General features: G+C 45.8%; 1 protein-coding gene across 4 annotated transcripts in view; it reads right to left on the bottom strand.

Moving 5' to 3' along the window:
* The window catches only part of CLEC16A (C-type lectin domain containing 16A), a 105,509-nt gene that overhangs the window by 41,208 nt on the left and 49,461 nt on the right, over positions 1-14,840 (bottom strand). For all 4 annotated transcript variants that reach the window (XR_008597969.1, XM_054993187.1, XM_054993189.1 and 1 more), the window contains exons 19-21: positions 12,685-12,836; positions 11,197-11,401; positions 9,687-9,854 (exon numbers count right to left, since the gene is read on the bottom strand). Coding sequence is in view for 3 of the 4 variants with exons in the window: in XM_054993187.1 (XP_054849162.1) it covers positions 9,687-9,854; positions 11,197-11,401; positions 12,685-12,836 (525 nt within the window). In the remaining variant the exon portion in view is untranslated. The remainder of the gene's footprint in view (positions 1-9,686; positions 9,855-11,196; positions 11,402-12,684; positions 12,837-14,840) is intronic.

Genomic DNA, 14,840 nt, shown 5'->3' with positions numbered 1-14,840 from the left:
CAGTAAGTGAACCTGGAATTCACAAATAAATCATACAAGTTGCGGCTCCAGGGATTCAAGGATGCATACCACATGGAATGACAGGATCTACCTGGCTGGGCTCTGGAGATGTCACAGTTACTGGCTGCTAGACGGGCCCTGATAGAAACAGCGTAGTGTTGAGGGGACGTAAGAGAGAGCAAGTGTAACCTGCACTGCAAAAGATTGGGAGATGGGGTGGTGGTGGTATTACTGTAGCTTTATGCACATAGAAAGAAAAACATTCTTGGGAACCAATTCTGTACCAAGGAAAGCAGAATCCTGCATCTCCTATACATAATGCAAGTTTGCAGATGCTCGGTTTGCATAACTGATTCTGCATCTGCTAGTCATGGAGATGGTCAGTCAAATGTAGATCATGGGATTTTCCAGTCTTGCTCAACATCCTTGTTGGTTGCTGACGTTTCACAAGGCATAGACGCTTTCAAATCTTGAAGGCCAGAAACGTGTGTACTCTTCTCTTTCTCTCTTTAAAGAGACATTCTTTGGATATTAAATTTTGTACTCCATATCAATTCCTCCTTAAGTGGCTCACACACACAGCTTTTGACAGCAATGTTTCTTAGCTGTTGTGGGTTTTCCGGGCTGTATTGCCGTGGTCTTGGCATTGTAGTTCCTGACGTTTCGCCAGCAGCTGTGGCTGGCATCTTCAGAGGTGTAGCACCAAAAGACAGAGATCTCTCAGTGTCACAAGAGATCAGTGTGTCACTGAGAGATCTCTGTCTTTTGGTGCTACACCTCTGAAGATGCCAGCCACAGCTGCTGGCGAAACGTCAGGAACTACAATGCCAAGACCACAGCAATACAGCCCGGAAAACCCACAACAGTCATCGTTCTCCGGCTGTGAAAGCCTTCGACAATACAGCAATGTTTCTGTTAACTCCACACATTATTACTACCCCAGGACTTAACCTAATTGCGTGTGTGCGTGCGCACGGGCATGCATGTGTTATGTCCTGTCAAGTCGCCTCCAACGTTTGGTGACTCTATGAAAGACCTCCAGAACGTCCTACCATTAACAGAGTTGCTCAGATCTTGCAAACTGGAGGACGTGGCTTCTTTTATTGAGTCAAGCCATCTTGTTTTGAGTCTTCCTTTTTCTACTGCCTTCAACTTTTCCTTGTTTTATTGACTTTTCCAGAGAGTCCTCTTATCTTTTCTAGTTTCCCTCACAGCTGCTCTTCCTAGTTGCAATCGTCTTCTGATTTCTTTGTTTCAGTCTCCCTTTTGGTTGACGGTTGAGCCAAGGAATAGAAAATTCAAACAATTTCAATTTCCTCATTGTCGGCATCAAAATTGTGTAATTCCTCAGTAGTCATTACTTTTGTCTTCTTGATGTTCAGCTATAATCCTTCTTTGCCGCTTTCTCCTTTAACTTTCATCAGTAGTCATTTCAAATCTTCACTATTTTCAGCCAGTAACCCAATCCTACCAAACACAATATCCTTCACCTGCAAGCTTTGAGGCAAGCTGAGATGTGCGTTTTAGGAGTAACTTGATATTTGTCAATGCTTTCTCTACTCGTTATGGTTCAGTTTTTGAAAACTGCTGCTTTTCCCCTACACAATGAATCATGATTCTTGTTTGGACTTGAACAAATCACCTTATTTGAACCAAAGCAAAAGCGGGGGTGTGAGACGGGAAAGCACCACGGACACAGCTGGCTAGGTTTGGGGACTGATTTAGCATAGAGATCATAATATGGCAAATCCGAACCAAATCAATTTGAAATGTTGTTCTCGTTGTCCTTGTAACATAATAATTAAAAGAGCTTCAGGACCAGTTTCAGGTGTTTTCTTGCCCTGCACAAGGTACACCCAACAGTCCCAGAGCCCATACTGCTGCCCGTGGATCTGTGCCTTAATGGGGCAGGTAATGGCAGTTGCTTTTCACAACACTGGTGGCTGGGAGAGAGCCAGGCCCTACTCCTTCTTCAAAAGTCTGCACCACTTTTCAATGAGCTGTCCATTTCAAGAGGTATGGTTTTGCTATCTTTGAGAGCGGCTGTAGCACAGTGGTTAAGTGGTTCAGCTGCGAATCAGCACTCTATTGGTTTGAATCCTGCTATTGCCAGGAGCTCAGTTGAGGGCCTTAGGTAAGTCACTCCTCTCAGCCCCAGCTCCCCAGCTGTATAATAACACTAACTTGTTCACTGCTCTGGGTGAGGCACTAATCTGTCTAGAAAAGTGGTATATAAGCACAGTTATTATTTATTATTATTTATCTTGGGGGTATTTCAATCAAGTCACAGATCTAAACATGTAGCAAACTGCTGGGGTTTATCAGTCTAACTTGCAAATGAATAGATGAATAAAATTAAGTGTGTCTTCCTGAAGAAGCACAATGAAGAGATTCTACCCACCCCCTTTAGCAAAACACTCTAATCTGCTGCCCCACATTAGGTGCTTCAATGCAGAGAAAGCAGAACGATAGTGCAAATTTATGTATCTTTCCTCTCTCGTGAGGCACGGTTCTGAGGTCAGACCACAATCTCCAAGCAGAGATTCCTGGCAAGGTATAAACTGCAAGTTTATCTAACAACTTACAGGAAGCAAACGGGAATAATGAGACAACAGAGGTACCAGGAATGGGAGCCCATATTTCAGTCTAAAATGGGAGACTTCGCTAAGTCTTGAGAGCAGAAACATCAAACCTCAAAAGAAAAGCATCCGTATGTTTTCAGACAACATGTAGCGAAGAGGAAACAGCTTCAGCTTTCTAGATGTTTTTATAATCACTAGGCACCAGCAAAAGGAACGGCAATTCTTAGATGAACAGGCTATGAAGGCACAAATGCTGCCGTGTTCATGGAAGGATATTTTTGATTACCACAAGCTGAAGCCAATGGCCCCCCCCCCCAGTTTTCCCTTTCCAAGACACTTTTAAAAAAAATCACAACTGCAAGCAGCTAAAAGTACTCAGCAGTATGGTTTGTTTGCAGGTCAGTTTGTACACTTCCTCCCACCTTATGCGAAAGGCCAGATACAACCTTCGGGTATCAAAGATCTTGGACAAGAACTCCTTAGTTGCTACCTCAGACAGCAGCCTGCTCCCTGACAGTAGCCCCTGATTATGTCACATAGACATATGTTTTTGAATGCCACCCCCTCCCAACAGCAATGGTTTCCAAAGCCACTTGTCTTATGGCATGGGGGTGTTCACTGTACAACAGTTTTTCAAAAAGGCATACAAGCCTTCGATTCCTGTCTCAGCTCTGAATGGTTTAGCTGAATCAAACATACAAGTATGTTTGACAAAACTAGGGGAAAGGAGCCCTTCCTCCTCACTTAGTGGCAATCCGGGCCCAAATGGGTTCTGCTTTATTTTAAATAGCCATTCTCCACAGCTCCCATGTGGCTGCAGAAGACCTGGACTAAACTCCTTTAAAAAGTAAATGTCTCATTTGGCTCATGCCCTCCTCTTCAGAGGTGAGGCAGGTGATGGCATTCTCTGTGGTGGCACCTCATCTTTGGAATCCCCTCCACCTTATGCCTACTCGTCTGGTGGCTACTTCCATTTTCTTTAGGTGCCAGGCTAATATACAACTTTTTACCCAGGTTTTTGATTAGGAGCAGAGATGGGCACGGAACAAAAAAAAACGAACCACGTGATTCGTGGTTTGTAGCATTCCACAGAACATCGAACCACGAACTTCCGACCTTTTCCCAGTTTCTGGTTCGTTGTTCTGTGGCATTTCAATTGCCCTGCACCGGCTGCTGAAGCCGGTGCGGGGCGTTTAAAACAGACAGTTTGAAACAGACAGCGTTTGAAACTGACAAACTGATAACCCAGGCAGCAGGAGAAAGAGGCTATCAGTTTCACAGACCCTGAGTGGCTGAAATTGGTGCGGGGTCTGTGCAACTCTGAACCCGGCCACAGAACGGCTGGAAAAATTCGTTTGTTCCATAAACACGTGTTCCCATGGAACAAATGTTTCAGTGCAAACGAACCAGCCATTCTGTATGGAATTTTGTTCCATGGTTCGTTTTGTGCCCATCTCTAATTAGGAGTATTGCCTCAACTAGCTTTTTAATGGTCTACTTCTGTTTTATGGACAGCTTTTATGTTGCTTTTGTCCAACAGTATGTTTTATAATGCACAAAGGAGAAGCAGGCTTGAGCTCTCTGGGTCCACCTCCTGCAGGATCGCTAATTTATAAGCATGGAAGCTACAAACATAGGTGCCATCCTAGCCATTAGGATCATTAGACAAACAACACTCCTGCGTGTACGGAGGGAAGCTCACATGTGCAGCCACTGTTCTCACAAGATGCTGATTATCCTTGGGGCTGGAGTGCAGTGTGCTCACCTCCTCCTACGTGTGTTGATTTTCTTTGTGGTATAATGCTGTCTGTAGAGAGCTGGACCCTCTGCTCTAGCCAGCCAAACACTGTCCATTACAAATGGCAGTCTGTTTCATACACAGATGGTTCCCCATCCTGCTGCCAGAGCCCCCTTTATCCTAAGGTGCCAGCATTGGAATGAAGGAACTTTCTACATTTGAAGCATCTATTCTTCCACTAAGCTGCCCCCTCTCTCCTTTAATCTGAAACAGTGGAATTCTTGCCACCAAAAATGCATCAAAAACGCCTTTCCAATTCTGAAATAAATTCTTTTGGATAGGAATTTGAACCCAGCAGGCACTGGTCCCTTCTAACATGTGCACAGAATTCTGAGATGCTCAGAGGGTGACTTGGTAAGATCCTGCAAAGGTCTCTCCAGGGCCGTTTCCAGACGGCCCCCCGCCTCGCGAAACGTCGCGCGTCGTCGCGCGTCGTTGCGCAGAAAACGTGAAATATCGCGTTTTCTCGCGCGAGTTTTGCGCGACGTCGCGCAAAACTCGCGCGAGAAAACGCGATATTTCGCGTTTTCTGCGCAACGACGCGCGACGACGCGCGACGTTTCGCGAGGCGGGGGGCCGTCTGGAAACGGCCCAGTAGTTCACATGTGTGTGGGGGAGGGCTCCCCCCAAAGCGTTCTGCAAGCATTTGCTTGTAAAAGTCATATCCTGGTGACACACAATCCTAGAACTGCCCCTAAAATTACTGCTTAATAGATGGGGGCCCTCTGGCCCCTGTGAACACTGCATCTTTCAAAATCAGAAATGTAAGGACAGGCAATTAGACCTTCTAACTTTATCCTAATTGCCTGTTAAATCTCATGTCCATATAAAAATGCTGACTCTCAGAAGAGTTCATTCTCTAACTAACTGAGTTTGGGAAGGCAGTCCAGGAGGACCAGTCTTGTGTTGAGATAATTCGAAAACACCAGCTTTGCCCTCATCTGAGAATGCGGCCACATGAAAAAACACATACGATTTAGATGGCAAGGAACAGGACTTTTTTTCAGCAAAACATTTAGAAGGATAATCTTATGTTTTTGCCTCCAATTTTCATTGGAGACTCTACTGGTGAGGCAGCTAATGACTAGGAGAGATCCAGAGTTAGCCGTGTTAGTCTGTAGTAGCAAAATAGTAAAGAGTCCAGTAGCACCTTTAAAACTAACCAACTTTATTGTAGCATAAGCTTTTGAGAACCACAGTTCTCATTAATCTACTGGACTCTTTACTAAGGACTAGGAGTAGGGCCTTTTCAGGTGTAGCATCCCAACTTCAAAAAAACCTTCCTCTCAGAAGAGCTAGGGTTTCAGCGCAGGATAAAAACCTACTTATTTTTTTCAGGCTTTTAGGAGACACCTTTATTGCCTAACTTCGATGCTCACCTGTTACTGCCTGTTCACTTTATTGTTGGTGACTGTTTATTGGATTTAATGTTTCAGCGGTGTAGTTTTTAAATATTTCTTCTTGGCACAAACTAGATTTCTAATTTAGTATTCTCATTAATTTTGTTGTTTCTGATGTTTACCATAAACTGCTCTGGGAACCAAAAGGTTGAAGGGTGGGATGTTTAATAAGGTGGCATTTTGACACTGAAAAAGTACAGTGAACATCTGAACACCTGAAGTCCATCCATCCCAGTCCCTCTCTACCCTGACCAGCAGAAGACCACCCAGCACTCAGGTGGGGAGCCCCTCCCCAATCTGTTACCCAGGATTGAACGGGTGATTGAACCTGGGAGCTTCTGCATGCAAAGCAGGTGCTCAGCCCTGAGCCATGGCCCCTCCTCCAGTCTGCGGAATGAAATATTTATTCTCTGGATGACTTGAAGAGCCTTGCAATAGCAAGACAGAAAAATTTTGAGTTCTGCTGTTTGCAAAATGCAACAGCAAACATCTAAGGCCTGAGCACCAGCTGCTCAGAGACCTACAACTCAGAGCCGCTGCTCAGCAGCAGCATCAGGAGAAAGCCCAGAGTGAAGCGCTGCCGCTCTTTAATGGCAGCCTTGAGCAGCCAAGAGGCCCCCTACCTGGAGCCAGGGTCTGTCTGTTAACCTTGGCGTTCTCCCCAGACTGATCAATAAGTGTTCTGCCAAAGACTGTATAATGTGTAATTAGCTGATCGCTGTCTGCCATCATCCTTGCGCAGGTTGGCTACAAAAATAAGTAAATAAACCCTTTTAAACAATTTAATCATTGTCTGGCTATTTTAGTTAATGTAGAGGCAATTAAGAAGGGATTGTTTAACACCACAAAATTCATTATGACACCTCCTGAAATGCAGCAGGGAGCCAGCCGAGGAAAGAGGGACTGGTCTTACCACACACACGTATAAGAACATTTACCACATATATATTTATATTCCCTCCTTTTCTCTAAACAGCTTATTTGGAAATCGTGGGTTCACGCAGTGCAATGTTACTTTTACGAGCACTTATCAGATGGATTGTCGTGTCTTTTACAACTTCTGTGGAAGCCTGCTCATAACCCCGGGACTCTTCAGTCAAAGCAGGACTTGTCCTCTTCACAATAACAACAACGGTTCAGTTAATTTCCTTAAAAGGTGCCTTGTGAACCAGAGTGGTTTTACAATGGCTGACAGACTGAAAATCAAAGTGACCCAGCCTCCTGCTTCGGGTCCAATCCCTGCCCTTTGCCAGCTGTAACTAGTCACTGTGCCCCTCCCGGTTTCTCTCTCTGCCTTCTTCTCATTTCTGTACTAATAGTCAAACACCTGCATTTTCTAATCTCACCCCCCTCCATTTTTAATACAAGGCCAGTCTCCCAGGTTCCCACAGAGGACAGGTGCCGGTCAGTGTTAAACATGGCTATTTATTCCCACTCTGCGGAACCATCCGGCAGCCTCCACGGCTGGTTCTCCAGACTGCCTTGTCTTCAAGCAAGGGGTGTCCGTGGCCGGCGCAGTCACTTTTGAGGGATTTCTTCTTTCGTGCCCCTGCTTATAAAAGAGATTTACTCTCATGTAATGAACACACTCTTGGCATGACACTTCACCACACCTCTCATCTGTGAAATGGGCACAGTGTTGGTCTGGAACTGGAGGGTCTTACTCAAAGACCAATTTGAACAGGGGCTCAGCACTTCCTGTGGGTGAGCTGAAAGAGGGCCTCTGAGCAAGTGCTAAGTGAAGCTTCCTAGCAACTGGGGCTCCTTGCTTCATACCTGGCAGCGGCTGCTCCAAGACTGAGGAAAACTGAAACCTGCAGCCAGTATAATATTGGCCCTTGTACACTTTCTGTGCTTTCCCCCTCATCTAGAGGAGGAGAAAAGGACACCAAATCCTTGCCTCCATCCACAGAATTTTATGAAGCAGTTCCTCTGGCTTCTGATACTTCTGCAGACACTGGCCGCAAGGTATGACACATACCTTCCCAACCATGAGGACTAGGAACTTTTTAAACACAAAAGTTGAGTCTTAGGAAGTTCGATTTTTGTGCCCCAGACTGCTTTCTGCTTTTCTGAGCTCCAATGGTATCACAGCATACACACCATCCAGTGTGATGTAGTGGTCTGGACTAGGATCTGGGAGGTCCAGGTTTGAATCCCCACTCATTGGGTGACCTTGGGCCAGACACACACACTCAGCCTGACCTACCTGCTGTGAGGATAAAATGGAGGAGGGAAGAACAATGTAAGCTGCTTCATATCCCCACTGGGGAGAAAAGCAGAGTATAAATAAAATAAATGAACAAATAAATAAAAAAACACATGTGCACTCGTACCAGGAACAACCCTCATTCTCCTTCTATACAGAGAGGACATTGCCTTTGCACATGCACCACTCACCTTCTGCAGCTGCCCTGACAAGTAAAACATTTCTGCAGTCCTTAGCAGTGAAAGCCAGGTCCTGTTTGGCCCAAGTTGAACCCTGTACCATCTCTGCAAGCAAGAATCCACTCAAGACCCATGCTCCCTACCGCCTCACTATGTAACACCAGCAGCTTGCATTGAGGAAACTGGTTTTGGTGGAAGTCAGCAGCAGCTTGTGGAGAGGGGAACAGAGTATATCTCTGCCCCTGCTTCCAGGGAAGGTGGCACTCGCAACATCAGGCATCAGCAACAGAGCTGGTGGAGTACAATGCCAAGCAAGGGCTTGGCTACTGTGAGTGGTTAGAACAACCTGGCACCAAGCAAGTGGCACCAACTCCCTGCTTGCCCACTACCCACTCAGCAGATGTGCATGTGCATAGTGCGGAAAACAGGTACTACATCTTTCCACCCAACAAAACATTTCTGGAGTTGTACACAAGATTACAAATCCTACGGAAGAGGTTTTATGCAACCTCCAACCCCCAGTGTACCATCCCAATTTTGTAAACATACTTAAAAGTAACACAACTTACACACCCGACATGGGATTTACAACTCTAGCAGCCATAGCATCTCTACAATCTAAACACACAAAAATCTACATGATGAAGATAACGTTAAAAATCAATCAGGAGAGTGGAAAGGTAAAAAGTAGGGTGTCGTAACATTATAAATTGATGTCCTCTCTCTTGTGGAGAAAGTTCTTTTGTGGGCAAAAAGGCAATGTTAGACCCGAACCATTGGACTAAAACTATATGCAAACTAAAGAGAATCAAGAGCACTTAGATTAAATACTTCTTTAGATAAACAGTAGCAGAACTCAATTCATTGTGCTAATTTTGGGTTCAGTAAGATATAAACCACATTGTACCAAATAGTTCTCAACTCCACCCTTTTACAGTGCCCCCACCTGAAGGAGGCTCAAACAAAGCTGCTAACACCATCTTAGGAACAAGGTTTAAAAGCTGAGACACTGAGAAATAAGAACAAACATCAGACCTATTTTCATGTGACACCAAGAATACTAATGTAAGAGCGAAGTAACATTTGGGGGCAGGTGTTATTTGGAGTCTTATGGTAATTGTGTTTAAAATTTGACTTTGAGCTATGAGAAAAGACAGGGTATAAGTAATTTAACAAACAAATTTCTAATAAAGTGGCTGTCAAGCTACTTTAGATGAGATTGACTTGAAATGGAGCACATACTCTGGCCTCATAAAGGAAACTGTTCTTATTGCATTTGTTTCATTGCAAGAAAAGCGGAGTATAAATAAAGAAATAAATGTTGAGGTATAAAAGCAAAAACACTAAAAAAAACCCCAAAATAAAATCCTACATCCAAATTAATTAAATGACCATAAAAGGTCAGAAAGGCAGCAAGGAAGTTTCATTGCTATCTACAGACACATTCTTTCTATTTCCTCTTTTTGAACTTTTAAGAACCCGAGAGGTGGCATGCAGTAAGTGGCAGTGAGGACTCACCTGGGACCTTGTCGACAGATGCAAACACAGAGCGCTGGACAGCCGGGTCGCAGCTGCTACGCCTTGCCTGGTCGTAAAACCTGAAGGGCAGGTGCTGAGCCGTGGCAGTTGAGCTGTGTCCAAACCCCATCACTTCATTGGAAGGCTGGACGGGAAGGTCCAGGAGAGCTGCATCCAAAGGGGGACATTTCCAAGTCTCACTCAACCCAAATGCATAGGCTACCCACCCTAACAAAGCCACACCTCGCTTAAACATTCAGCCCCAAACGGTAACAGCAGGTGGCTTCAATTCATTTGACCTCTCACCAACTCTCTTTTCATAGGATTCACCACATCATGGACTTTGCAACTGTGTCCTCAAATTCAACAGATGCAATCTTTTCAAAGCACATGAGCTGGGATGCATTGCCTGATGTGAAAATGGCCCCTTGGGGATTCCACTGCACGAGTATCACAGAGAACAGCCTGTGTATGTGTTTGTGGGTCACTATGGAAAATTATTTGCATAGAAACACAGAGCTGGAAGGGACTCCAAGGGTCATCTAGTACAGCCTCCTGCACAATGCAGGAAATTCATAACTTCCTCCCTCACCTGCTCCCCCCTCCAGTGACGCCAGCTCTATGCCCAGAGGAAGGCCAAAAAACTCCCAAGTTCCCTGGCCAATCTGGCCTGGAGGAAAATTCCTTCCTGATTCTAAAGTGGCAACTGGCATTACCCTGGGCATATAAGAAAGGGCCGTGAGAGCCTAGCTCAAGCTAATCCCTTCATAGCCTCCCAATCTGAGTAATTCATACTGAGTCACAGAATCATCACTGCTGTCAGGTGGCTATCTAGCCACTTCTTAAATACCTCCAAGGAAGGAGAGCCCACCACCTCCTGAGGAAGCCTCTTCCACTGTGGAACCTAATTGTCAAGAAGTTCTTCCTAATGTATAGCTGAAAAGTCATTTACTTTAATTTTATCCCATTGTTTCTGGTCCAATCCTCTGGAACAATAGAAAACAACCCCACTCCATCTGCAGCCTCTTTTTGAGTCGCTGAACAGACTCCAAGCACTTTAGACGTCAGGAAAATATTTATGAAGTCATCTGAGGCCCTAGAGCAGGAGTGCAGCTTGGATAAAAGTGTGGGAGAGCAGCCCACCTCCAATGGGGCTCTCCTAGGAAGCCCTGGCCACAAAGAGAAGCAGCAGTCACAGCAGCTACTCTCAACCTGCAAATTATGGCTGCTATCCTGGAAGGCAGACAGATTCTCTGATCTGTGGGGCAAAAGCCTCCTTGGAGTCTTTCTGTGCAAGCTGCACTTCCAGGAACAGGGCTAGCACACACTCCCAAAGGTTTGGTCTTAGCATGAAAACCAAGTGATGTAAATTGCAAGCACTTCCACGGATTTCAAACTGTTACACTGACATTTCTATGCAAACTGTTTATTGTTTCAGCTATGAAGGATCCAGACAATGCAATATTAGGAAAGAGAAAGAAATCAGTCCGATTGACCCAGACAGGATTACCTGCTATCCTCTGCATCTTCATGCGCCGAGCTTGGATGCGGCCCTTTGCCAGGCGCTGCTTTGCAATGATGCAGCGAATGTGGTCAGAAAAAACGAAGGTGGCCTGAAGGATGGGGAAGGGCTTGGAGTGGGGGCTGGAAGCTGGCTTGTGGATGACGATGTTAAGGGCCCGGCTGTCGTCTTCAACTCCGGTCACCTGCATGTCCTTCACGGGGAAGGGAAAACAAAACGCTGTTGGGATGAGAGTGACAGAGCTGGGCAGAGGTGCATCTGGATGCATAGACCAGCAGGCAACAAAGCTGAAGCCCGTCAGGGCAGGAGAGGCTCATGGCTCAGGGCATGCAATGGCCAGCTCATTAGCAGGGTTGGGAACAAACCTCCTTCGAGGCAGAGGAGACAACATCGCTCTCAGACTGAGCTCTAATCCAGCTCCCAGCTGTGTACTCTCAAAGCACAAAGCAGCTTCTGCTTGCCGCTCCCCCCACCCCAAAGCGGAGCCCAACCGATCAAGGATCAAGAGATAGCAGGTCAGCACCTGAGGCCCCACTTACTAAATGGCTAGGAAGTCCAGCTGTCAGAACCCACGGGGCACTCTCAAGGAAATTAGAAACTTCCTTTGGGCCAAGAGAGGCAGCTCTTCTATTAGCCACAAGCAGTATCAATCACAATTGAGGGAGGCAGCATCAATGGCGGGTAGAGGGGGAGAGAAATGTGTCAGGGAATTTGCTGTCTTCTGTGGCAACCTGCTTCCACAGAACCCAAGGCCCAAGTGGCTCTCCTCAGAAGCAGCCCAGTGGTCCCCATGAATCCAGCTCAGGAGCATCACCCAAACAACCCCCCCTTCCCTCAACTGCCTGTGGGAGGAGTTAGGGCCCCTTGGAACCCCGCTTCACTGCAAGGTGTGCATCCTACTATTCTGACTGCACTCTTAATTATGCAGGTCACCTCAGGTCTCAGAGAGAAGGGCAGACTATAAATCCAGTCAGTACGTGGATAAATAAGATAGGTCTAAGACCTTTGGTCTGATCCCCAGTGCTACCAGCTGAAGGCTTTCAGGTGGCAGGGAAGAGACCCAGGGTGATGTAATGATGAGAGTGTCAGACTAGGATCTGGAAAAGCCAGGTTTGAATCCCCACTTTGTCATGGAAGCTTGCTGGGACTGTCACAACCTCTCAGCTTAAACTATCTCAGAAGGTTCATTGTGAGGATAAAATGGAGGAGAGGAGAATGGCGTGAGCTGCTTTGGGTCCCTGTGGGGTAGGGGAGAAGGCAGGAATAAATGAAGTGAATAAGTGGAAAGAGAAGGGAAATGCCAGAGACCCCTGAGTGCCAATCGGTCAGCATTCTGTGCTATAGGGTTCAGTGACCTGACAGTAGGCGGCAGCTTCATGTGATCATGTGGAACTAATTTGGGCATACTGCAGATGACCCAAGCAGGTGTCTTGTGTGAAAGCTCTTCCCCCACCCTCCAGCCAGATGGGGGCTTACCTGGAGAAGGCCTGCAAATTTAACCACTCCCCAGCCTAAGCGGGCAACCTCTGGCTCCACCAAACTCATCTGGTAAATATCTACTGCCAGAAAGCGCTGGACTTGACCGGCATCTTTCGTGATGACAGTGCAGGCAATTAAATCGCTGTTATCTGGGAGAGAAGGGAGGGGAAAGGAAGAAGAGAAAGAACGTGATGAAATTCTAGAATATTTCAGAGGGATAGCCACATCTGCTGAAATAAACACAAAAATGTTTTGTGGCATCTTAAAACATCTACACATTTATTGCTGGCCAGGCTTCATGTATCTGCTCAAGGGGGCTATGAGAACTTACAACGACACATCTAAGGTACCAGAAGACTCCCATTAAAAAGAAAAAAGATCTTGTTTTTCTCCACAAGTGACATTAAAAAAAACCCCCATTCTTCCCTTCTCCATTTTTGCCTCAGAACAACTCTGCAAGGTAGGTTGGGCTGAGAGGGTGTGACTGGCCCAAAGTCACCCAGTGAGCATCCATGGCAGAGTAAGGATTCAAACCTGGCTCTCTCGGATCCTAACCTGACACCCTAACCAATCTGCCATGTCAGTTCTTTCTGAAATATTGTAATGTAATGGACAGAATGTTGCACTAGGTTCCTGAGAACCCTGACCTCGAATCCCTGCTCTGCCAGGGAAGCTTGCTGGGTGACCTTTCTTAGCCTGGCCCACCTCAAAAGGTTGTTGTGTTGAGAAAATGGAAGAAGGGAGTATGGTTTTGTAAGCCACTTTTGGTCTCCACTGAGGATAAAGCAGGATATAAATGGGGGCGAGGGAGCAGTGAACCAGCATTTATTACGAGCAGGAAGCATATGAGGAAAGTTACAACACATGCGCGCGCACGCACGCACACACACACACACACACACACACCCTACATGCAAAAGTAAAGTCTTGGTGAGGAATAAATGGCTACAGTCTCAACAGACTACATTTTATCTGGATTTCCAGGAAAAGCAACCGATCTGATATTCCGATCCACCATGTGGCAAAAATATTAGGGGCTGGGGAACTGCACATGTTGAGACAGGAGACACTGGAAAACAGAACGGCAAAATGCACTTTAACGTGCCACAGCTCAATTGCGATTGGTCTATAAAACCAAGAAAGGTTACAGGAATATACATTAAACTGCTCAATGAACATTACTGAAAATGAAAAAAAAATTGGATGCAGGTACCAATCAAAACAATCAATATGCAGGAAACAACATCATTCCATATGAAAGCCAAAAAAAATGCAATTTGATTTACTTCAAGAACACCCATATGAAATACCTGACAGTTAGATGATAATCACATTTCCAGTTAGTTTACAAGCTTAAATTCTGCCCTGGGAAACTGTTTCCTGATAGAGCAAATACTAGATTGGGGGAGTGCAGGAGAGCAATCCCCAGGACAGGACAGCAAATGATGTTAACTCAGTACCATCATTTGCTTATAGAATCTTGTTTATGACACGGCTATTTATCATCTCTTCCCTGAAACGTAATTTATTTTACAGCCCAATCCTAAGACTTCATGCGCCAGTGGTTTGAGGTTTACAGACATGACAGCAACACGTGTCCTTCCAGCACACTACCTGCTGGTGGCAATGACAGTTCAGCATCACCTGGAGACTCCACACCCCAAACTCATACATGCATGGGAGCATCCCCACCCCACATAGCAAAAACGGGCCAGAAGCAAGAGGACTGTGTCAAGGGTGATGGCTGCAGAAGTGGGATTTGGTAGCAAGCCACAGGGGGTGAGGGGCAGAGCTTTCCTCTAGGTGATCCTAGTTGCCAATGAGGCTTGTAAAATTCAGAGATTCAGATGGGACAACTTGGCACCCCAAATTAGCGTAAAAATAAATTTGACAGGTTTGATGTTGAAAAGTTTTGGCTTTTTAAAAAAATTGTACCTCCCCCCCCGCCCCCCCATCCCCAGAGAACAGTGTGAAAAATGCAGATCTCAGTAAAACATTGCAACTGAAGAATTGCTTTGTTTTATCTCCATGTTATAAGCAAGGCAGCTGATAAGCTACTGGGGGTGGATGCAAAGTTCTGTTCAAGAAATGGAGGCTCAAAACTTCATCAGGCACAAGGAACTCATGGTTCTGTTCCCTGGGTCCTAGCCAGA

This window comes from Eublepharis macularius, chromosome 12 (genome assembly GCF_028583425.1).
Source record: "Eublepharis macularius isolate TG4126 chromosome 12, MPM_Emac_v1.0, whole genome shotgun sequence".
NCBI lineage: Eukaryota > Metazoa > Chordata > Lepidosauria > Squamata > Eublepharidae > Eublepharis > Eublepharis macularius.
The sequence above is the reverse complement of the archived record's forward strand: the minus strand, read 5'-3'. Positions and strand labels throughout refer to the sequence as shown.